The 26,491-nt window shown below is 44.4% G+C and overlaps 1 protein-coding gene across 1 annotated transcript in view; it reads right to left on the reverse strand.

Moving 5' to 3' along the window:
- POLN (DNA polymerase nu) overlaps window positions 1-26,491 on the reverse strand; it is a 197,288-nt gene that overhangs the window by 48,994 nt on the left and 121,803 nt on the right. The window contains exons 15-17 of the mRNA XM_038744811.1: window positions 20,287-20,344; window positions 17,570-17,650; window positions 12,375-12,489 (exon numbers count right to left, since the gene is read on the reverse strand). Coding sequence (XP_038600739.1) covers window positions 12,375-12,489; window positions 17,570-17,650; window positions 20,287-20,344 — 254 coding nt within the window. The remainder of the gene's footprint in view (window positions 1-12,374; window positions 12,490-17,569; window positions 17,651-20,286; window positions 20,345-26,491) is intronic.

Below are 26,491 nucleotides of genomic sequence, written 5' to 3' on the forward strand. Positions count from 1 at the left end.
GGCAACATATAGAGACAGTCCCTATCCAACAGTGGGTTCACCAACCAATCAATCAATGGTATTTATTAAGCACTTACTATAGTCAGAGCGCTTGGGAAAGTACAGTACAACAGAATTAGCAGAAATGTTCCCCGCCCGTAAAGACCTTAAAGTGTAGGGGGGGGAGACTGACATTAATATGAATAAATAAGGAATTTATAATATAGGTTTTAAAGCTATGTACCTAAGTGCTGTGGGGTTGAAAGTGGGGTGAATATCCACTACCCAAAGATCACTGATCCAAGGGCAAAGACAACGCAATGAAGCAGCGTGGCTTAGTGGAAAGAGCCTGGGCTTGGGAGTCATCATCATCATCATCAATCGTATTTATTGAGTGCTTACTATGTGCAGAGCACTGTACTAAGCGCTTGGGAAATACAAATTGGCAACACATAGAGACAGTCCCTACCCAACAGTGGGCTCACAGTCTAAAAGGGGGAGACGGAGAACAAAACCAAACATACCAACAAAATAAAATAAATAGGATAGATATGTACAAGTAAAATAAATAAATAAATAAATAGAGTAATAAATATGTACAAACATATATACATATATACAGGTGCTGTGGGGAAGGGAAGGAGGTAAGATGGGGGGGATGGAGAGGGGGACGAGGGGGAGAGGAAGGAGGGGGCTGAGTGTGGGAAGGCCTCCTGGAGGAGGTGAGCTCTCAGCAGGGCCTTGAAGGGAGGAAGAGAGCTAGCTTGGCGGAGGGGCAGAGGGAGGCCATTCCAGGCCCGGGGGATGACGTGGGCCGGGGGTCGATGGCGGGACAGGCGAGAACGAGGTACGAGTCAGAGGGTGTGGGTTCTAATCCTGGATCCACCACTTAGCTGTGTGATTTTGGGCAACTCACTTCACTTCTCTGTGCCTCAGTTCCCTAATCTGGAAGATGGGGATTAAGACTGTGAGCCCCACGTGGGACAACCTGATCACCTTGTATCTATCCCAGCACTTAGAACAGGGCTTGGCACATAGTAAGCACTTAATAAATACCATTAAAAAATGCAGAAGCCTCGGTACTCTCCTTCTACACTCTAGCCCGCACACTTTGCTGCTCTGGTGCTAACTTTCTCACTGGGCCTCCATCTCGCCTGTTTCGCCGCTGACCCCTGGCCCACCTCCTCCCTCTGGCTTGAAACTTCCTCCCTCCTCAAATTCACAGACAATGACTCTCCTCCCCTCGGAAGCCTTCCTGAAGGCCCATCTCCTCCAAGAGGCCTTCCCAGACTAAGCCCCTCCTTTCCTCCTCTCCCACTCTCTTCTGCATCACCCTGACTTGCTCCCTTGGTTCTTCTCATCATCATCATCATCATCATCAATCGTATTTATTGAGTGCTTACTGTGTGCAGAGCACTGTACTAAGCGCTTGGGAAGTACAAGTTGGCAACATATAGAGACGGTCCCTACCCAACAGCGGGCTCACAGTCTAAAAGGGGGAGACAGAGAACAAAACCAAACATACTAACAAAATAAAATAAATAGAATAGATATGTATAAGTAAAATAAATAAATAAATAAATAGAGTAACAAATATGTACAAACATATATACATATATACAGGTGCAATGGGGAAGGGAAGGAGGTAAGATGGGGGGATGGAGAGGGGGACAGCACTTATGTACAGATCTCTAATTTATTTATTTGTATTGATAAGGAAATGAGCTAGGGGTTCTGGTGTTGAGGCTGGAATGTCAACTGCCCCACAGGGCCGGATGCCCCAACCCCTAGCTCGTTTTGTAAAATTCCTTCCAAAAACATGGTCACAGCCACCTTTCTGAATAATTCAATCCTTCCCCTTTTTTTATGGCATTTATGAAGTGCTTACTATGTACCAAGCACCGTTCTAAGCACTGGGGAGATTACAAGGTGATCAGGTTGCCCCACGGGGGGCTCACAGTCTTCATCCCCATTTTACAGATGAGGTAACTGAGGCCCAGAGAAGTTAAGTGACTTCTCTTTTTTAATGGCATTCATTGAGCGCTTACTATGTGCAAAGCACTGTTCTAAGCACGGGGGAGGTTACAAGGTGATCAGGTTGTCCCACGGGGGGCTTACAGTCTTAATCCCCATATTACAGATGAGGTAACTGAGGCCCAGAGAAGTTAAGCGACTTGCCTAGAGTCACACAGCTGACAAGTGGCGGAGGTGGGATTTGAACCCATGATCTCTGACTCCAAAGCCCGGGCTCTGTCCACTGGGCCATGCTGCTACTCTTGAGAGAAGGGTCGATTTGATGACTCACGCAATCCCTCTGAGCATTACCCTTCCTATCAATCAATCAATCATATTTATTGAGCGCTTACTGTGTGCAGAGCACTGTACTAAGCGCTTGGGAAGTACAAGTTGGCAACATATAGAGACAGTCCCTACCCAACAGTGGACTCACAGTCTAAAAGACACAGGACAAGCCAGTGCTTTGTGCCCAGGACAGAACATTATGTGCAAATCAAGCCAAGCTCCGCCACACGTCGGCTGTGTGATCTCGGGCAAGTCACTTTATTTCTCTGGGCCTCAGTTGCCTCATCTGCAAAATGGGGATTAAGACTGTGAGCCCTATGTAGAACAGGGACTGCGCCAACCTGAGAGGCTTGTACCTACCCCTGTGCGTAGGACAGTGTCTGCACATAGTAAGAGCTTTACAAGTACCATAATGATTATTGTAGCCATTGAAAACCCTCTCAGCATTCAGAGACAGGTGCAGTGAGAACATTCTTAAATTCTGGAGGTAAATTTATTTTATTCTCATAAATTCTCCTAATTTTATTCTCATAAAAAGGAAATGTGCATCCTTGGGTCTGAACTCTGGACACCAAACCTGTCAGAACAACGGATCTCAACCCTGGACCGGCTCTCTGAACACCAGACTCCATCTGCCCACCAGATAATAATGGTAATAATAATAATGATGGCATTTGTTAAGCGCTTACTACATGCCAAGCACTGTTCTAAGCGCTGAGGGAGATACAAGGTAATCAGGTTGTCCCTCGTGGGGCTCACGGTCTTAATTGCCCTTTTACAGATGAGGTAACTGAGGCACAGAGAAGCAGCGTGGCTCAGTGGAAAGAGCACGGGCTTGGGAGTCAGAGGTTATGGGTTCGAATCCCGCCTCCCCCACATGTCTGCTGTGTGACCTTGGGCAAGTCACTTAACTTCTCTGTGCCTCAGTTCCCTCATCTGTAAAATGGGGATTAAGACTGTAAGACCCACATGGGACAACCTCATCTCCTTGTATTCCCCCCAGCGCTTAGAACAGTGCTTTGCACATAATAAGCACTTAACAAATACCAACATTATATAATTCTAGAGAAGCAGCGTGGCTCAGTGGAAAGAGCCCGGGCTTTGGAGTCAGAGGTCATGGGTTCGAATCCCATCTGTGCCACAAGTCTGCTGTGTGACCTTGGGCAAGTCACTTCACTTCTCCGAGCCTCAGTTCCTTCATCTCTAAAAATGGGGATTAAGACTGTGAGCCCCACGTGGGACAACTTGACCACATTGTATCCCCCCCAGCGCTTAGAACAGTGCTTTGCACATAGTAAACGCTTAACAAATGCCATTATTATTATTATTATTATTAAGTGACTGGCCCAAAGTCACACAGCTGACAATCGGCAGAGCCGGCATTAGAACCCATGACCTCTGACTCCCAACCCTGGGCAGCTAAGCCACGCAGCTTCTACTGACCACTGGATATATGTATATATGTTTGTACATATTTATTACTCTATTTATTTATTTATTTTACTTGTACATATCTATTCTATTTATTTTATTTTGTTAATATGTTTGGTTTTGTTCTCTGTCTCCCCCTTCTAGACTGTGAGCCCACTGTTGGGTAGGGACTGTCTCTGTATGTTGCCAACTTGTACTTCCCAAGCGCTTAGTACAGTGCTCTGCACACAGTAAGCGCTCAATTAATACGAATGATTGATTGATTGGATGGACTCCTTGCCTTCTCCACCTGAGTTTCAGGATGAGGACTGCATGGACCCCTTAGAGGAGAAAAAGGAAAGTGGTGATTTTTCTCCATGTGTCTCTCTCTCTCCTCAGAAATAATAATAATAATGGCATTTATTAAGCGCTTACTATGTGTCAAGCACTGTTCTAAGCGCTGGGGAGGTCACAGGGTGATCAGGATGTCCCATGGGGGGCTCACACTCTTAATCCCCATTTTGCAGATGAGGTAACTGAGGCACAGAGAAGTGAAGTGACTTGCCCGAAGTCACACAGCTGACAATTGGCGGAGCCAGGACTTGAACCCGTGACCTCTGACTCCAAAGCCTGGACTCTTTCCACTGAGCCACGCTGCTTCTCTGTAAAAGGCCTCCCAGAGGGTCATCTAGGGGGTGAGAATTGTGTCACCCATAAGATTGTTGGATCTTAAAGGGCGGATAACGCATCCTGACTGTATTATATTTTCCCAAGCTCTATTTACATCGCTCAGCTCCCAGGAGGTGCTCAGTAAATACTACTAATAATCAGGCTGGCCTCAGCCTCCCAGAATCCAACCTCTGCTTCCACCCCAGAAAGAGGAAGGATAATAATAATAATAATAATAATAATAATAATAATAATAATAATAATAATAATAATAATAGCATTTGTTAAGCACTTACTATGTGCAAAGCACTGTTCTAAGCACTGGGGGGGATACAACGTGATCAGGTTGTCCCATGTGGGGCTCACAGTCAATCCCCATTTTACAGATGAGGTAACTGAGGCTCAGAGAAGTTAAGTGACTTGCCCAAGGTCACACAGCAGACATGTGGTGGTGCTGGGATTCAAACCCATATGTACTGAGTGCTTATTGTGCGCAGAGCACTGTACAATTCAGCAACGAAGGGAGACAATCCCTGCCCATAACGGGTTCACAGACTAGAAGGGGGGAGACAGACATCCAAACAAGGAAACAGGCATCAGTAGCATCAATAATAATAATAATAATAATAATAATAATAATAATAATAATAATAATAATAATAATAATAATAATAACAATAATGTGGGGGGTCTTGAAGGCAGGTCATGGGGTCACAGAGGTGCCAGTCAAATGGTTGTGGGCTTGCTTTCTGGCAAAAAGTTTTCAAACATGGTCATATTTCCCCTGTTCTAAAAAAACCCTCTCTTGATCCCCTGGCTCCCTCCAGTTGTTGCCCCATCTCCCTCCCACCATTCCTCTCCAAACTTTTTGAGTGAGTTGTCTACACCCTCCTCCTCTATTTTCTCTCCTCCAATTCTCTCCTTGACCCTTCCAATTGGAATTTCACCCCTTTCACTCCCTCAAAACTGCCCTCTCAAAGATGACCAATGATCTCCTTCTTGCCAAATCCATTGGCCCCGACTCCATCTTAATAATAATAATAATAATAATGGCATTTATTAAGCGCTTACTATGTGCAAAGCACCGTTCTAAGCGCTGGGGAGGTTACAAGGTGATCAGGTTGTCCCACGTGGGGCTCACAGTCTTCATCCCCATTTTCCAGATGAGGGAACTGAGGCACAGAGAAGTGACTTGCCCGAAGTCACACAGCTGACAATTGGCAGAGCTGGGATTTGAACCCCTGACCTCTGACTCCAAAGCCCAGGCTCTTTCCACTGAGCCAGACTGCTTCTCTAATCTTATTTTATTTTATCTAATCTAATCTAATCTTCTCTAATCTTATCTTAATCCTCCTTGACCTTGACTCAAGAGCTTAGTACAGTGCTCTGCACACAGTAAGCGCTCAATAAATACGATTGATTGATTGATTGACCTCTCAGCTGTCTTCATCAGTCGACCACCCCCTTCTCTTTGAAATATTATCCCACCTTCACTTCACTGGCACTGTCCTCTCTTGATTAATAATAATAATAATTTTGGTATTTGTTAAGCGCTTACTATGTGCAAAGCACTGTCCTAAGCACGGGGGGGATACAAGGTGAACAGATTGTCAATCAATCGTATTTATTGAGCACTTACTGTGTGCAGAGCACTGTACTAAGCGCTTGGGAAGTACAAGTTGGCAACATATAGAGAGTATATATAGCCCCGTGTGGGGCTCACAATCCTAATCCCCATTTTACAGATGAGGTAACTGAGGCACGGAGAAGTGACTTGCCCAAAGTCACACAGCTGACAAGCAGCAGAGCGGGGATTTGAACCCATGACCTCTGACTCCCGAGCCCGGGCTCTTTCCACTGAGCCACCCTGCCTCTCTGATTCTCCTCCTATCTCTCTGGCGGCTCAGTCACGGTCTCTTTTGCGGGCTCTTCCTCTGCCTCCCACCCTCTAACTGTGGGAGTCTCTCAAGGCTCAGTCGCCCCTTCTATTTTCCACCTCCACCCCCTCCCTCGGAGAACTCATTCATCATCTTCATCATCATCAATGGTATTTATTGAGCGCTTACTGTGTGCAGAGCACTGTACTAAGTGCTTGGGAAGTACAAGTTGGCAACGTATAGAGACAGTCCCTACCCAACAGTGGGCTCACAGTCTAAAAGAGATGGGAAAGGAGGAGGGAAGGAGATGGGGAAGGAGGAGGGAAGGAGATGAGGAGATGGGAAAGGAGGAGGGAAGGAGATAGGAAAGGAGGAGGGAAGGAGATGGGGAAGGAGGGAAGGAGATGGGGAAGGAGAGATGGGAAAGGAGGGAGGAAGGAAGGGAAGGGAAGTAGCGTGGCCTAGGAAAACAGCAGTGGAAAGAGCACGGGCTTTGGAGTCAGAAAGTCATGGGTTCTAATCTCGGCTCCGCCACTTGTCTGCTGGGCGACCTTGGCCAAGTCAGTTAACTTCTCTGGGTCTCAGTTCCCTTGTTTGTAAAATGGGGATTAAGACTGTGAGCCCTATGTGGGACAGAGACTGTGTCCAACCCAATTATCTTGCATCTCCTCCAGCGCTTAGAACAGTGCCTGACACATAGTAAACACTTAACAAATACCATAATTATTATTCACTATAATTACTCAAAGCATCTCTACTTAGCCCACTGACATCTCCAATTTAACATATTCATAAGAGAACTCTTCATCTTCCCACCTAAACCCTGTCCTCCCGTTGACTTTCCCATCACTGAATCAATCAATCAATCAATCAATCGTATTTATTGAGCGCTTACTGTGTGCAGAGCACTGTACTAAGCGCTTGGGAAGAGAGTGCTGCCATCCTTCCTGTCTCCCCCTCTAGATTGTAAGCTCCTGGTGGGCAGGGAATGGGTCTGTTTATAGTTATATTGTCCTCTCCTAAGCGATTAATCCAGGGCTCAGCACATAAAAAAGCACTCAATAAATGTGATTGAATGAATGAATGAATGGTCTAACCAGTCTATTGCATTGCAGTCTTCCAAGCGCTTAGTACAGCGCTCTGGACACAGTAAGCTCTTAATAAATATGATTGAATGAATGAATGAATGAAGGTCTAACAAGTCTACTGTATTGCGTTTCCCAAGTGCTTAGTACAGTGCTCTGCACACAGTAAGCTCTCAATAAGTACGATTGAATGAATGAAAGTCTAACAAGTCTACTGTATTGCATCTCCCAAGCGCTTAGTACAGTGCTCTGCACACAGTAAGCATTCAAAAAATACCACTGATGGATTGTTTGATTGATTACATTTAATTGGTGACTACCTTCCTTTGGGAAATTCCAAACCTTGGTACTGGCTGCCAATGTATGAGCCAAGCTATCTCCTATCCTGTTTGGGAAGGCATTCGATCTTGGGAAGCTCAGGGGACTGATTCATTCATTCGTTCATTCGATCGTATTTATTGAGCGCTTACTGTGTGCAGAGCACTGTACTAAGCACTTGGGAAGAACAATTCAGCAACAAAGAGAAATAATTCCTGCCCACATTGGGCTCACAGTCTAGAAGGGGGGAGACAGACATCAAAAGAAGCAAACAGGCATCAATATAAAATAGAATTATAGATATATACGCATCAAAACAAGTAAACAGGCATTAATATAAATAAATAGAATTATAGATATGTGTATATATATATACACAAGTTCTGTGGGGGGGAGCAAAGGGAGCGAGTCGGGGCGATGGGGAGGGGAGGAAGAGATGAGGAAAAGGGAATACCAGAATGAATTAAAGTTGCCATTTCAGGCATAACTGATGCAGAGAGTTGAATTCACTCTGGATCTAATCATAGCAGTAATAGAAAAAAAATCCAGGAGATTAAGTGATATTATCTAGGAGGAAATGACTAAAGCAGAAAAAAAATCCTTCGAAGCAGAACTAATCACGAGAGATTAGAGGGACCCTTTGTGATAATGAATCATGTGCTGCAAGAACTGTAATGGAAGCATTTTTTAGACTCAAGGAGAGAAATACTATGTGACAGCAGGTAAGACCATTTACTTAGGGATAGTCACACCTTGAAATGAACATTAGAAATAAAGAGTCTTCAGGGTGATTTAACTCTAAGCCTTCACCAAACAGGTGTAACCAAAATTAAAAAAAAAACAAAACTTTTTCCTCAAACTTTCCTTTTGCAGTAGGAAAGAAAATAAAAGACCTGATACAGTGCTATACCAGGCAAAATTAAGGTACAGCGAGGATTCTGAAAGCCAAAGACAAAAGATCCACGTAAATTCCCGGGACTTAACAAAAGATCGACAGGTCAAGATTCAGAAAGTGCAAGTATTGGGGGGCTTGTAGAAGAGAGCACCCTACTTCAGTGAAAAGAGCCCGGGCTTTGGAGTCTGAGGTCAGGGGTTCAAATCCCAGCTCTGCCAATTACCCGCTGTGTGACTTCGGGCAAGTCACTTCACTTCTCTGGGCCTCAGTTCCCTCATCTGTAAAATGGGGATGAAGACTGAGAGCCCCCACCGTGGGACAACCTGATCACCTTGTAACCTCCCCAGCGCTTAGAACGGTGCTTTGCACACAGTAAGCGCTTAATAAATGCTATCATTATTATTATTATTATTATTACTTCATGCTTGCCTATAAACAGCAGTGTTTGGCTTTGGAGAATTTGGGGACCCTGATAATAATAATAATAATAATAATATAATAATAATAATAATGGTATTTGTTAAGCACTTACTATGTACCAAGCACTGTTCTAAGCACTGGGGAGGTTACAAGGTGATCAGGTTGTTGACAGTAATAATGATTGTGGTATTTGTTAAGCGCTTACCATGTTTCAGGCACTCTTTCTCTACGTTTCTGTTGCCAGATTGTACTTTCCAAGCGCTTAGTACAGTGCTCTGCCCACAGTAAGTGCTCAGTAAATACAATTGCATGAAAGAATGAACTAGGACTTTGAAGATGGGGACAGCAGTGGTCTGCTGGACATGAAAGGGGAGGGAGGGTTGATGAATAGAGAGATAACAAAGCACAGTGAGTGAGTTGGAATTGGAGGAGGGAATTGTGTGGGTTGGGTTGTAGTGGGAGAGACATTTCTCTGTCTCCCCCTTTTATCATCATCAATCGTATTTATTGAGCGCTTACTATGTGCAGAGCACTGTACTAAGCGCTTGGGAAGTACAAATTGGCAACATATAGAGACGGTCCCTACCCAACAGTGGGCTCACAGTCTAAAAGGGGGAGACAGAGAACTAAACCAAACATACTTTTAGACTGTGAGCCCACTGTTGGGTAGGGACTGTCTCTATATGTTGCCAACTTGTACTTTCCAAGCGCTTAGCACAGTGCTCTGCACACAGTAAGCACTCAATAAATACGATTGATCGATTGATAAGTAAGGGGTCACAAAGCTATAGTGGCTTTATAGACAGTGATCCTAGTTTAGCAAAGCTCAGAGCTATCAAATACCCAGTAAGCATGAGGGAGAGAGTTGGTGGAGGGACTTTAAGACAACAATAATAATAATAATTTTGGTATTTGTTAAGCATTTACTATGCGCCAAGCACTGTTCTAAGCGCTGGGATAGATACAAGGTCATCAGGTTGTCCCACGTGGGGCTCACAGTCTTAATCCCCACTTTACGGATGAGGTAGCTGAGGCCCAGAGAAGTTGCGTGACTTGCCCAAAGTCACACAGCTGACAAGCAGCAGAGCCAAGATTAGAACCCGTGACCTCTTTCCACTGAGCCATGCTGCTTCTCTAAGCCACGCTGCTTCTCGATGTGGAGATAGACTGGAGGCGTTTGAGGAGTGGGTCCATGTATAGAATAATTTTGTAGAAAAATGATCTGGACAGCAGGGTGAATTCATTCAATCGTATTTATTGAGCGCTTACTATGTGCAGAGCACTGTACTAAGTGCTTGGGAAGTACAAGTTGGCAACATATAGAGACGGTCCCTACCCAACAGCGGGCTCACAGATGATGATGGCATTTGTTAAGTGCTTACTACGTGCAAAGCACTGTTTACTTGCACATATTTACTACTCCATTAATTTTGTTAATGATGTCCATCTAGCTTTACTTCTGTTTATTCTGATGACTTGACACCTGTCCACATGTTTTGTTTTGTTGTCTGTCTCCCCTTTCTAGACTGTGAGCCCGTTGTTGGGTAGGGACCCTCTCTATATGTTGCCAACTCGTACTTCCCAAGCGCTTAGTACAGTGCTCTGCACACAGTAAGCGCTCAATAAATACGACTGAATGAATGAATGAATGAACTCATCATGGGCAGCTGTGGGACTGTGGACAAGTCACTTCCCTGGGCCTCAGTTCTCTCAAGTCACTTCACGTCTCTGGGCCTCAGTTCCCCTCATCTTTCATTCATTCATTCGAGAGAAGCAGTGTGGTTCAGTGAAAAGAGCCCGGGCTTGGGAGTCAGAGGTTATGGGTTCTAATCCCGGCTCTGCCACTTGTCAGCTGGGTGACCTTGGGCAAGTCACTTTACTTCTCTGGGCCTTAGTTACCTCATCTATAAAATGGGGATTAAGACTGTGAGCCCCATGTGGGACAACCTGATCACCTTGTAACCTCCTCAGCGCTTAGAACTGTGCTTTGCACATAGTAAGCGCTTAATAAATGCCATCATTATTATTATTATTATGTAGGACAACCTAATTACCTTGTATCCCTCCCCAGCTCTTAGAACAGTGCTTTGCACATAGTAAGTGCTTAACAAATGCCATTATTATTATTATTATTATTATTATTATTATTATTACAGTGCTCTGCACACAGTAAGTGCTCAATAAATATGATTGAATGAATGAATACAAGGCAATCAGGTTGTCCCACTTGGGGCTCACAGTCTTAATCCCCATTTTACAGATGAGGTACCTGAGGCTCAGAGAAGTTAAGTGACTTGCCCAAGATCACACAGCAGACATGTGGGGGAGCCGGGATTAGAACCCAGGACCTCTGACTCCCAAGCCCGGGCTCTTTCCACCGAGCCACGTTGCTTCTCTGAAGTGTGAAGTGTGAAGTGTGTGTGTGTGTGTGAAGTGTGAAGTGCGGACTGGAGTAGAGGAAGGCTGGGGACCCTTTTAGACTGTGAGCCCACTGTTGGGTAGGGACTGTCTCTATACGTTGCCAACTTGTACTTCCCAAGCGCTTAGTACAGTGCCCTGCACACAGTAAGCGCTCAATAAATACGATTGATGATGATGATGATGATGATGATGATGGGGACGAGGAGTTCAGAGAGGAGGCCGATGCATTAGTCGAGACTGGATATGACAAGTGACTGGATATGACAAGTGACGCAGTGCGGTCTAATGGATAGATAGAGCACGGGCCTGAGCATCAGAAGGATCTGGGTTCTAAACCTTCCCAGGCCACTTGTCTGCTGTGTGACCTTAGGCAAGTCACTTAACTTCTCTGTGCCTCAGTGAACTCATCTGTAACATGGGAATTAAGACTGTGAGCCCCACACGGGGCCTGGATTATGTCCAACCTGATTACCTTGTATCTACCCCAGTTTTTAGAACAGTGCCTGGCACATAGTAAGTGTTTAGCAAGTACCATAAAAAAAAAGCCCAAAATACAGTGCTTGGCCCAGCATGGTGGCTGTTTGGATGGGTGGATTCTGGAGATGTTCCCCACAGGCTGGGATAAGGATTTTTTTTTTAACTACTTGATATTGTTGGGCATGGCAGGTTGCAAATGCCAAATGTTTCTCTTGCTCTATCTTCTATCCTCATTTGCTATTACATTTTGTAGTTATTGACAACCTAACTACCGTGAAAAATATATCCGTCAAGTTTATCAATTCTTTTCCTAATTGCAAAATTCCTCTGGCACACCGCTCGTCTACTGCTCTTTTTCAAAAGCGCCAACCCGACAGGATAATGAATGAGCCCCGAAGAAAATTTCATTTATTTCTTATCGAGATGCATTTTGTGATACCGTGCAGCGTCTTAAACCATCACGTCAGCACCGTTTCAATCTGCCTGGCGAGGCCGTGGATCGGAGCGTGCTGTGATTCTCACCACTGAGAAGCCAGGGAAGCGAAGACGTCCGCGCTTTCCGGTTCCCGGAACAAGCCGAGGAGTTGGGGATCACGAGACAGGTGTGCCAGGATTCGCAATTCCACCTGAGAAAAGTCTGGCAAACACAGGTTCTGTTACTCGCGCGGAGTTTTTCAGCTGCGTCTCCAGGATTTCACGCTGCGGATGGCACGGTGCCCTCTCAGCGTGCCAGGCTGATGGAGGCGGGTGGGAATGCGTAGAACAAGCCCTGGAAAACCCAGAATCGGGCTGGAACATATGCGTGTACAGGCTCTCACCCAGACAGGCATGCGGGGCACAGACATGTGCAGAGTCCCATGTTGTTCTGTCCCATGTGGCAGACACGCAGACACTCACACACGGGCATGGGGCCCACCCAGGCAGGAACGTAAGGCACAAAACATTCATTCATTCGTTCAATCGTTTGAATGAATCAGACTGAGCCCCCTTTCTCCTCTCTCTGCCCTCCCCAAAGCACTTGTGTATATTTGTACATATTTATTGGTTTATTTATTTTACTTGTACATATTTACTACCCCATTAATTTTATTAATCATCATCAATCGTATTTATTGAGCGCTTACTATGTGCAGAGCACTGTACTAAGCGCTTGGGAACATATAGAGACAGTCCCTACCCAACAGTGGGCTCACAGTTACGATGTGCATACAGCTATAATTCTCTTTATTCTGACGGTTTTGCCACCTATCTACTTGTTTTGTTTTGTTGTCTGTCTCCCCCTTCTAGTAATAATAACAATAATAATGGCATTTATTAAGCGCTTACTATGTGCAAAGCACTGTTCTAAGTGCTGGGGAGTTTACAAGGTGATCCTTCCCTTCCCCACAGCACCTGTATGTATGTATATATGTTTGTACATATTTATTACTCTATTTATTTTACTTGTACATATCTATTCTATTTATTTTATTTTGTTAGTATGTTTGGTTTTGTGTTCTCTGTCTCCCCCTTTTAGACTGTGAGCCCACTATTGGGTAGGGACTGTCTCTAGATGTTGCCAACTTGTACTTCCCAAGCGCTTAGTACAGTGCTCTGTACACAGTAAGCACTCAATGAATACGATTGATGATGATGATGATGATCAGGTTGTCCCACGTGGGGCTCACAGCCTCAATCCCCATTTTACAGAGGAGGGAATTGAGGCACAGAGAAGTTAAGTGACTTGCCCACAGTCACAGACTGCGAGCCTGTTGTTGGGTAGGGATTGTTTCTATCTGTTCCCAACTTGTACTTCCCAAGCTGTTAGTACAGTGCTCTGCACACAGTAAGCGCTCAATAAATACGATTGATGATGATGATGATGATCAGGTTGTCCCACGTGGGGCTCACAGTCTCAATCCCCATTTTACAGATGAGGGAATTGAGGCACAGAGATGTTAAGTGACTTGCCCACAGTCACAGACTGTGAGCCCGTTGTTGGTTATGGATTGTTTCTATCTGTTCCCAACTTGTACTTCCCAAGCTGTTAGTACAGTGCTCTGCACCCAGTAAGCACTCAATAAATATGAATGAATGAATGAATGGAGGATCACACCCATAATAGTACAGTGCTCTGCACACAGTAAGCGCTCAATAAATACGATTGATTGATGATAATAATAATAATGATGACATTTATTAAGCTCTTACTATGTGCCAAACACTGTTCTAAGCGCTGGAGGGCACAAGCCCCAGCTGGGCAGACCCCTGGGCACACACATCTGCCCGGTCCCCACCCGGTCAGCCTCACAAACTCACGCGGTCCCGTCCACTGGCGGCCTGCGACCTCCACCCAGGAACTTAGGGTTCACCGCTGTGTCCCGTCCCAGCTGGCGGCTCTGCTCATCATCATCATCATCAATCGTATTTATTGAGCGCTTACTATGTGCAGAGCACTGTACTAAGCGCTTGGGAAGTACAAATTGGCAACATCTAGAGACAGTCCCTACCCAACAGCGGGCTCACAGTCTCAAAGGGGGAGACAGAGAACAAAACCAAACATACTAACAAAATAAAATAAATAGAATAGATATGTGCAAGTGGGGAGTGGGGGCCGCAGGGATGACCCAGGGGCGGGAAGCTTCCAGGCCCCCAAGAAGTCCGAGCAGCAGAGATGGGGCGGATGACATGCTCCGCACCGGGCAGGGAGCCGGGCGGTCCCAGGGACAGACCCGATGCCAAGAGGAGCCGCTCCCATGGTGGAGAAGGGTGGGGAGAGGGCACTTGGGCTGGGGCCATGGAAACTGGGTTGGTACTAGGCCTCGGGACGGTGGGCGCTCTGCGTTGGGGATGATGTGGGACCATCCGGTTGGGAGAGTGGCTGAGAGGTTGCTTCCCCAAGGCCCCCACTGGAGATATATTCTTTTAGACTGTGAGCCCACTGTTGGGTAGGGACTGTCTCTATATGTTGCCAATTTGTACTTCCCAAGGGCTTAGTACAGTGCTCTGCACATAGTAAGCGCTCAATAAATACGATTGATGATGATGATGATGATATATTCCCCATGGGGTCATGTTTCTCACAGGGCTACATTTTCCTTGGGCCATTTTTCCAACAGTGACACATTTTCCATGTCTCCCAAGGAGCCACATTTCCTATGCTTCTCACAGGCTCATGTTTCCCACGAGGTCAGGATTCTTATGGGACCATGTAGGGGAAGCAGCGTGGCTCAGTGGAAAGAGCGAGGGCTTGGGAGTCAGAGGTCATGGGTTCGTATCCCGGCTCCGCCACTTGTCAGCTGTGTGACCTTGGGCAAGCCACTTAACTTCTCTGTGCCTCAGTTACCTCATCTGTACAGTGCTCTGCAGTAAGCGCTCAATAAATACGACCGATTGATTGATTGATTGATTGATTAAAATGGGGATGAAGATTTTGAGCCCCAAGTGGGACAACCTGATCACCTTGTAGCCCCCCCCAGCGCTTAGAACAGTGCTTTGCACATAGTAAGTGCTTAACAAATACCACCATTATTATTATTATTATTATTACACCAATCAATCAATCAATCAATCGTATTTATTGAGTACTTACTGTGTGCAGAGCACTGTACTAAGCGCTTGGGAAGTGCAAGTTGGCAACATATAGAGACGGTCCCTACCCAACAGTGGGCTCACAGTCTAAAAGGGGGAGACAGAGAACAAAACCAAACATACTAACAAAATAAAATAAATAGAATAGATATGTGCAAGTAAAATAAATAAATGAATAATAGAGTAATAAATATGTACAAACATATATACATATTGACTCCCTTTCTAAAGGAAAGGATAAGTGGGTGAAAATTTGAATGAATGAATGAAAGATGAGGGGAACTGAGGCCCAGAGACGTGAAGTGACTTGAGGGAACTGAGGCCCAGGGAAGTGACTTGTCCACAGTCCCACAGCTGCCTATGACGAGTTCATTCATTCATTCATTCATTCATTCAATCGTATTTATTGAGTGCTTACTGTGTGCAGAGCACTGTACTAAGCACTTGGGAAGTACAACTTGGCAACATATAGAGAGGGTCCCTACCCAACAGTGGGCTCACAGTCTAAAAGGGGGAGACAGAGAACAAAACCAAACATACTAACAAAATAAAATAAATAGAATAGATATGTGCAAGTAAAATAAATAAATAGAGTAATAAATATGTACAAACATATATACATATTGACTCCCTTTCTAAAGGAAAGGATAAGTGGGTGAAAATTTGAATGAATGAATGAAAGATGAGGAGGACTGAGGCCCAGAGACGTGAAGTGACTTGAGGGAACTGAGGCCCAGGGAAGTGACTTGTCCACAGTCCCACAGCTGCCTATGACGAGTTCATTCATTCATTCATTCATTCAATCGTATTTATTGAGCGCTTACTGTGTGCAGAGCACTGTACTAAGCACTTGGGAAGTACAACTTGGCAACATATAGAGAGGGTCCCTACCCAACAGTGGGCTCACAGTCTAAAAGGGGGAGGCAGAGAACAAAACCAAACATACTAACAAAATAAAATAAATAGAATAGATATGTGCAAGTAAAATAAATAAATAAATAAATAGAGTAATAAATATGTACAAACATATACACATATTGACTCCCTTTCTAAAGGAAAGGATAAGTGGGTGAAAATTTGAATGAATGAATGAAAGATGAGGAGAACTGAGGCCCAGAGACGTGAAGTGACTTGAGGGAACTGAGGCCCAGGGAAGTGACTTGTCCACAGTCCCACAGCTGCCCATGACGAGTTCATTCATTCATTCATTCATTCATTCATTCACTCATTCAATCGTATTTATTGAGCGCTTACTGTGTGCAGAGCACTGTACTAAGCACTTGGGAAGTGGGCTCATAGGGCCATGCTTTCCATAAAGCCATGTTTTCCACAGGGCCACGTTTCTCAGCGTGTCATGTTTTCCATGGGGCCACGTTTTCTATGGACCCTGTTTCCCTCAGGGCCATGTTTCCCGTTGGGCCATGTTTTCCATGGAGCCATATTTCTCTCAGGGCCACATTTTCCATGGGGCCATTTTTCCAGCAGTGACACATTTTCCATGGTGCTATGTCTCCCAAGGAGCCACGTTTCCCATGCTTCTCACAGGGTCATGTTTCCCATGAGGCCAGAATTCTTATGGGACCACGTAAACCACAGAAACATGTTTCCCACGGGGCCATGTTTCCCATAGGGCATATGCTTTCCATGAGGCTATGTTTTTAGACTGTGAGCCCACTGTTGGGTAGGGACTGTCTCTATGTGTTGCCAATTTGTACTTCCCAAGCGCTTAGTACAGTGCTCTGCACATAGTAAGCGCTCAATAAATACGATTGATTGATTGATTCCCACAGGGCCACGTTTCCCAGTGTGCCATGTTTTCCATGGGGCCACGTTTTCTATGGATCCATGTTTCCCTCAGGGCCATGTTTCCCGTTGGGCCATGATTCCCGTTGGGCCATGTTTTCCATGGAGCCATGCTTCCCACAGGGTCATGCTTCCCATAGGGCCATGTTTTCCATGGGGCCATGTTTCCCACAGGTCCACATTTCCCACGGAGCCACGTTCCCCATGGGGCCATGTCCCCAGGAACTGCAAATTTCATAAACATTCCTCTCCCACCACCTGAACACTGGCACCCAATACCCGTGCACATATACACAAAAACACACTTTTCTCTACAATGTGAACATAAAAACATCTTTCAGTACCTGCTGCTAGGAACACGCAACCTTTGGCGGAAACAAACATCGATCTTGGGGAAATAGTCACTATTTCATCTTCTTCTTTCCCTGAAGGAAAAGGATGTAAATGCCTGTTAAATGTCTGAATCAATCTATCAGATCTCTGCACAGCGCATGTAAATTGGGATTCATGGGATTCTGAAGTGAATGTGAATTTGACTTTTTCTGCTCTTTCCCCAGAATGCATTTTGATTCCATAATAATAATAATGATGATGGCATTTATTAAGCGCTTACTATGTGCAAAGCACTGTTCTAAGAGCTGGGGAGGTTACAAGCTGATCAGGTTGTCCCATTGGGGGCTCAAAGTATTATTCCCCATTTTACAGTTGAGGTAACTGAGGCCCAGACAAGTGAAGTGACTTGCCCAAAGTCACACAGCTGACAATTGGTAGACCTGGGATTTGAATCCATGACCTCTGACTCCAAAGCCCGGGCTCTTTCCACTGAGCCATGCTGCTTCTTCATAGGATTTCTTAAGTGTAAGTCGATCAACCCCAAAGTGCTGTTTCTTCATGGGAACAAACAATCCGTGCCTTCATATTATAATTGTTATTAATTACAATTATTATCTTGGGCCCCACATAGGACAGGGACTATGTCCAGTCTGAATGTCTTGATCTATTCCAGTATTTAGTACTGTGCTGGACACATAGCAAACTACTATGCACTGGAGTAGATACAAGATATTCAGACTGGACAGAATTCCTGTCCAACATGGGGTTCAAACTCTTAGAAGTAGGGAAACTGAGGTATAGAGAAGTTAAGTGGCTTGCCCAAGGTCACCCAGCAGGCCACTGGCAGAACTGGGACTAGAACCCAGGTCTCCTGTCTCCCAGACTTGGGATCTTTCCAAGTGGGCTCTTTTAGACTGTGAGCCCACTGTTGGGTAGGGACTGTCTCTATGTGTTGCCAATTTGTACTTCCCAAGCACTTAGTACAGTTCTCTGCACATAGTAAGCGCTCAATAAATACGATTGATTGATTGATTGATTGATCTTTCCACTGGGCCCAGCTGCTTCATTGGATTGTTAAATCCAGATAGAATTTCCATAACATAATTAAGGAAAAAAATGATTAATGGATTAAATTAATCATGGAAAGATGGAAAACGTGCTACTATAGGGGAACCAAATACTATTTAAATCACAAACAGATAATTGCTCTCCCCTACTTCAAAGCCTTATTGAAAGGACATCTCCTACAAGAAGCCTTCCCTGACTGAGCCCTCCTCTCTTCTTCTCCCACCCCCTTCTGTGCTGCTCTTACCTGCCCCTTCATTCATCATCCCCTTCCATCCCCACAGCACATATGCATATATCTGTAATTTATTTATCTATTTACCTGTCAATCTACCTATTTATTTATTTATTTATTTATTTATGTATATTAATGTCTGTCTCCCCCCAGACTGTGAGCTCATTGTGAGCATGAATGTGTCTGTTTATTATTATATTGTACTCTCCCAAGCACTTAGTACCGTGCTTTGCACATAGTAAGCATTCAATAAATATGACAGAATGAATGAATGAATGGGTTCAAATCCCGGCTCCGCCAATTGTCAGCTGTGTGACTCTGGGCAAGTCACTTCACTTCTCTGGGCCTCAGTTACCTCATCTGTAAAATGGGGATTAAGACTGTGAGCCCCCCGTGGGACAATCTGATCACCTTGTCACCTCCCCAGCACTTAAGCGCTTAGTATAGTGCTCTGCACACAGTAAGCGCTCAATAAATATGATTGATTGATTAGAACAGTGCTTTGCACATAGTAAGCGCTTAATAAATGCCATTATTATTATTATTGTGAATGAATGAATGACAAATATAAATCTTTAAACAGTTAGCATCAGCTCAGTGACCTGCCACTACCCAAACTGGGACCCTGCTAGACTGTAAGCTTGTTGTGGGCAAGGAACAGGTCTACCAACTCTGCTCTATTGTACTCTCCCAAGCAATTTGTACAGTGCTCTGCACACAGTAAATGCTCAGTAAATATGATTGATTGATTGATTGACTGATTGACCATTCATTCATTCATTCAATCCTATTTATTGAGCGCTTACTGTGTGCAGAGCACTGTACTAAGCACTTGGGAAGTACAAGCACTGGGATTTTTAAAAGGACCACAGCCAAGGGAAGGCCTAGGGGCTCCAATCCATCCTTCATCCCTTCCCACAATCTCTCACTGCTGCTGCTTCGAAGCAAAGACAGCCTGGTGCTCTGAAAGGAGGCAAACTTGTCAACTTGTACTTCTCAAGCGCTTAGTACAGTGCTCTGCACACAGTAAGCGCTCATTAAATAGGATTGAATGAATGAATGAACCTTGGTCCAGGGGGGGCCTGACCCTTCAACTGTCCCTGTGGGATCACGGACTGGGAGGAGCCAAATGGGAGAGCCAGAGATCAATCAATCAATCAATCAATCAATCGTATTTATTGAGCGCTTACTGTGTGCAGAGCACTGTACTAAGTGCTTGGGAAGTACAAGTTGGCTACATATAGAGACAGTCCCTACCCAACAGTGGGCTCACAGTCTAAAAAAGAGATGGAGAGAAAGGTGGACCCAAAGAGGAAAGGAACATGGGGGTGAGAACAAAACCCCACCAATCTGTCACGTATAAATGAAGAGGAATTGAGAAAAGCAACTTTATGAAGCAGAAATACAAGAGCCTTGTGAATGAGTTACCTCTTACGTTCTGACGTCTGGTAATTTGGATTGGGTGCCTGGAGATGCCTTGAATATTCTGTAAATCGAACAAGCAGAACCAGGTTTACTTGAAAACCTCTTTACATTAATTAGTAACGTTCAATTAATCCAGCAAGTAATAGCAATCAATCAATCATTTTTATCGGGCACTTATCACTCCCTTTGCTCTCCCCCTCCCCCACGACACTAATGCATATATCTGTAATTGTATTTATTTGTGTTGATGTCTCTCCCCCCCAGCCCCACCCCAAACTGTGAGCTCATTGCGGGCAGGGATTGTCTCTCCTTATTGCTATGTTGTACTTCCCCGAGCGCTTAGTACAGTGCTTTGCACACAATAGGCTCTCAATAAATGTGATTGAAAGAATGAATGAATTCTCCAACATGAAGAGAAGCATACAGCGTACAGTAGGACCAGAGGGCTAGTAATGAGACTTGTACTTCCCAAGCGCTTAGTACAGTGCTCTGCACATAGTAAGCGCTCAATAAATATGATTGATTGGTAATGAGATCAGATGGAAAGATTCTCCAGGGCTGGGGTGCCATGTTACTATTGTATGTTCCCACCCTCCACTTCAATTGCAGGCCCACCGTAGGTGTTGAGGAAATATTATCGGTGACAATGAGAATGTAGGAGTGGTGGGGTTTTTTAAGGTATTTGTTGAGCTTTTAGTATGTTTCAGGGTTACCGCTCCACAAAAGCCCAGTTTAGAGAGGGTAATTCCTTACAGAGAACCCCAGAGCAAAGCAGTACATAAAACATCAACCCCTCTCTGATTTTAACTTTCTTAAACATGTCATTCATTCTTTCCTGCAATTTTGCTAGTCACGACCTAAAGCTATCATCATTCCATTTTTGAATGTCTGATCATTTTGCATGATCTGATGACAGTTTCGTCACTCCATCTTATAAGCTATAATAAAATTAAGTCTCCTGGTCACTTTTTCCTAATAACGTATAGTATTCACTTATTCAATAAAACCAGTTTCTACTTAACTTGCTACTTTAAGTTAGTCTTTTAGACACAGTCTTTTAGACTGTGAGCCCACTGTTGGGTAGGGACCGTCTCTATATGTTGCCAACTTGTACTTCCCAAGCACTTAGTACAGTGCTCTGCACACAGTAAGCGCTCAATAAATATGATTGATTGATTTAATATAATAATAATAATAATAATAATGGCATTTATTAAGCACTTCCTATGTGCAAAACTGTTCTAAGTGCTGAAACTGTAAGTCCACAGGGTCAAAAGCAACACCTACCATTGCTGGTCAATTTCACTATCCCTGGTGTTATCTTTGAATACAAAGGACAACTATATACATGTATATATATACACTTATATAATATAATGTATAAAATACATCTTACATATTCATTCATTCAATCATATTTATTGAGCGCTTACTGTGTGCAGAGCACTGTGCTAAGTGCTTGGGAAGTACAAGTCGGAAACATATAGAGACGGTCCCTACCCAACAGTGGGCTCACAGTCTAGAAAGGGGAGACAGAGAACAAAACCAAACATATTAACAAAATAAAATAAATAGAATAGATATGTACAAGTAAAATAAATAAATAAATAGAGTAATAAATATGTACAAACATCGATACATATATACAGGTGCTGTGGGGAAGGGAAGGAGGTAAGACGGGGGGATGGAGAGGGGGACGAGGGAGACATGTACTTGTGGGGGACATGACAATTTTGGATTGACAATCCATTCATCATCAATCGTATTTATTGAGCACTTACTGTGTGCAGAGCACTGTACTAAGCGCTTAAAGGAAGATCTCATTCCCGGTGAGATCTTCAAACGATCTGCTTCCTCCTAGCCATTCCTTGATGTTGCGTCAAGGGTGAACGGGCACAGTTTTCCCACAACAAGAAGCAGTTTTCCATTGCAGAATCACTGGAAAGAACCCGGGCTGGAAAGTCAGATGACCTGGGTTCTAATCCTGCTCTGCCAAATGCTTGCTAGGTGACCTTGGGAAAGTTAATTAACTTCTCGGTGCCTCGGTTTCCTCAACTGTAAAATGGGGTTGAAACACCTGTTTTCACTCCTACTTTGACTGTGAGCCCTGTGCGGGACAGGGGACTGTGTCCAAACTAATCAACTTGTGTAGAAAAGTGTTTGACATATTCATTCATTCATTCGCTCTTATTTAGTGAGCGCTTACTGTGTGCAGAGTACTGTACTAAGCGCTTGGAAAGTAATCCAGCAACAAAGACAGTCCCTGCCCACAACGGGCTCACAGTCTGGAAGGGGGGAGGCAGACATCGAAACAAGTAAACAGGCATCAATAGCATCAATATAAATAAATAGAATTAGATATATATATATATATATATATATATATATATATATATATACACATCAGAACAAGTAAAACAGGCATTAATAGAAATAAATAGAATTATAGATATGTGCATATATAGATAATCAATCAATCGTATTTATTGAGCACTTACTGTGTGCAGAGCACTGTACTGAGCTCTAATACTAAGCTCTAGTACTAGTACTAGTCCTTCTTCTTCCCCTCATCCCCCTCTCCATCCCCCCCATCTTACCTCCTTCCCTTCCCCACTGCACCTGTATATACGTATAGATGTTTGTACATATTTATTACTCTATTTATTATTTGTTTTGCTTGTACATATCTATTCTATTTACTTTATTTTGTTAGTATGTTTGGTTTTGTTCTCTGCCTCCCCCTTTTAGACTGTGAGCCCACTGTTGGGTAGGGACTGTCTCTATATGTTGCCAACTTGGACTTCCCAAGCGCTTAGTACAGTGCTCTGCACACAGTAAGCGCTCAGTAAATACGAATAATGATGATGATGATACTAAGCGCTAGATAAGTGCTGTGGGGCGGGGTGGAGAGCAAAGGAAGCAAGTTGGGGTGAGGTGGGGGAGGAGGAGGAGCTGAGGAAAAGGGGGCTTAGTCTGGGGTAATAAATCATTGGGTTACATAGAGAAGCAGCGTGGCTCAGTGGAAAGAGCCCGGGCTTTAGAGTCAGAGGTCCTGGGTTCTAATCCCGGCTCCGCCAATTGTCAGCTGTGTGACTTTGGGCCAGTGACTTCACTTCTCCGTGCCTCAGTTCCCTCATCTGTAAAATGGGGATTAAGACTGTGAGCCCCACATGGGACAACCTGGTCACCCTGTATCCCCCCCGCAGCGCTTAGAACAGTGCTTTGCACATAGTAAGTGCTTAACAAATGCCACCATTATTCAAGCGCTTAGTACAGTGCTCTGCACACAGTAAGCGCTCAAGAAATCATCATCATCATCATCATCATCAATCGTATTTATTGAGCGCTTACTATGTGCAGAGCACTGTACTAAGCGCTTGGGAAGTACAAATTGGCAACATATAGAGACAGTCCCTAACCAACAGTGGGCTCACAGTCTAAAAGGGGGAGACAGAGAACAAAACCAAACGTACTAACAAAATAAAATAAATAGAATAGATATGTATAAGTAAAATAAATAAATAAATAAATAGAGTAATAAATATGTACAAACATATATACATATAGAAATACGATTGAATGAATATAGTAAGCACTTAAAAAGATCTGATTAAAAAAAAAAACCCAGTTCCTTGAGATCATAAAGCCCAGGCAGGACAAGTGGCCCCAAATTCCTGTGGTTTGGGGGACGCTCTCTGTTTGTCCAGCTCCGAAATGCCTGGACTTCCCTCCCACTTCCCCAAGGATTGTTTGGGGAGCGTTGGGCCCCAGGACAAGCGCTTAGTACAGTGCTCTGCACACAGTAAGCGCTCAATAAATACGATTGATGATGATGATGATGATGACCTCCTGTGAGTGCCCCCTCAACCCTCAAGTCCTCCAAAAAGAAGCAGAGTGGCTCAGTGGAAAGGGTAACGGGCTTTGGAGCCAGAGGTCATGGGTTCAAATCCCGGCTCCGCCAACTGTCAGCTGTGAGACTTTGGGCAAGTCACTTCACTTCTCTGTGCCTCAGTTCCTTCATCTGTCAAATGGGGATTAAGACTATGAGCCCCCCCACCTTGGGACAACCTGATCACCTTGTAACCTCCCCAGCGCTTAGAACAGTGCTTTGCACATAGTAAGCGCTTAATAAATGCCGTCATTATTATTATTATTATTATTATTAAAAGCCACTCCAGTGGGCTGAGAGTATCTACGCCTCTCAGAAGCAGCGTGGCTCAGTGGAAAGAGCCCGGGCTCTGGAGTCAGAGGTCATGAGTTCGAATCCCGGCTCCACCACAAGTCTGCTGTGTGACCTTTGGCAAGTCGCTTAACTTCCCTGAGCCTCAGTTCCCTCATCTGTAAAAATGGGGATTAAGACTGTGAGCCGCACGTGGGACAACTTGATTACATTGTATCCTCCCCAGCGCTTAGAACAGTGCTTGGCACATAGTAAGCGCTTAACAAATGCCATCATTATTATTATTATTACGCCCCTTTCCAGCCCAGTGAGCACAGCTGACTAGAAGACCAGAGGTACAATCACCTGCCGACACGGAGGAAATGGAGAGATTCCCTTGGAAATGCCCAACGGATCTGGGAACCTCAATGAACCACATGGAAATCATCAGGTTTGTATGGAGAGAGGCAATGGGGGCTAGGAGAAGGAGCACGGGACTAGGAGTCAGTGGTCATGGGTTCAAATCCCGGCTCCGCCGATTGTCAAGCTGTGTGACTTTGGGCAAGTCACTTAACTTCTCTTAACTAAGCTTAAGCGCTTAGTACAGTCAATAAATACGATTGATTGATTCTCTGTACCTCAGTTACCTCATCTGCAAAATGGGGATTGACTGTGAGCCCCCTGTGGGATAACCTGATCACCTTGTAACCTCCCCAGCACTTAGAACAGTGTTTTGCATATAGTAAGCGCTTAATAAATGCCATTATTATTAATGTTATTATTATCTGGGTTCTGATCTCGGCTCTGTCACCGGCTTGCTAGGTAACCTTGGGTAAGTCACTTCACTTCTCTGTGCTTCGGTCTCCTTAAGATGTGAGTCCCATGTAAGCGTTTACTACAGTGCTCTGCACATAGCGCTCAATAAATACGATTGATGATGTAGGACAGGGACCGTGACCAACCAGATTATCTTGATTTACCCCAGCACTTATTATACTACTAATAATAATGATAGCATCTGTTAAGCACTTACTACGTGCAAAGCACTGTTTTAAGCCCTGGGGAGGTTACAAGGTGATCAGGTTGTCCCACATGGAGCTCACACTCTTAATCCCCATTTTACGGATGAGGTAACTGAGGCACAGAGAAGTTAAGTAATTTGCCCAAAGTCACCCAGCTGACAATTAGCGGAGCCGGGATTTGAACCCATGACTTCTGACTCCAAAGCCCGGGCTCTTTCCACTGAGCCACGCTCCTTCCTGTATAGTGCTTGACACAAGGTAAGTGCTTAATAAATACCATAATTATTATAAGAGGCGACCTGGGTTCTAGCCCCAGCCCTCCCACTGTCAATCAATCAATCAATCATATTTATTGAGCGCTTACTATGTGCAGAGCACTGTACGAAGCGCTTGGGAAGTACAAATTGGCAACATATAGAGACAGTCCCTACCCAACATTGGGCTCACAGTCCCATTGTGTGACCTTGCACATGTCACTTTTCCTCTCTGAACCTCAGTCTCCCTTTCCAAGGAATAGGAACAAGATATCTAGACTGTGAGCCCACTGTTGGGTAGGGACCGTCTCTATATGTTGCCAACCTGTACTTCCCAAGCGCTTAGTACAGTGCTCTGCACACAGTAAGCGCTCAATAAATACGATTGATTGATTGACATCTGATCTCCTTTCCACTTAGACTGAGAGGCTTGTGTGGGAAAGGGACTCTGTCCAATCTGCTTATCCTTTATCTTGAGAGTGGTTGACATAAAGTAAAAAATACCATAATCGTTACTATAGAATTATTCTGAATCATACAATATTCTGAAAAGGTTGAAATGTTGTGACAGGCCAAGATAAAGAGAACCAAAGTCAGATTCCTCATTTGAGGAAACGATTCTTCGAGCAAATAAGTGTATCAACTCCTTTACGTCCTTTAGCTATCACCAAATACATGATTCCTCCACTTTCACTCAGTCCTAGAAAGGGTGGATACCAGCGGGACAGCTTAGAGAAGCAGCGTGGCTCAGTGGAAAGAGCCCGGGCTTTGGA

This window comes from Tachyglossus aculeatus, chromosome 4 (genome assembly GCF_015852505.1).
Source record: "Tachyglossus aculeatus isolate mTacAcu1 chromosome 4, mTacAcu1.pri, whole genome shotgun sequence".
Classification (NCBI taxonomy): Eukaryota; Metazoa; Chordata; class Mammalia; order Monotremata; family Tachyglossidae; genus Tachyglossus; species Tachyglossus aculeatus.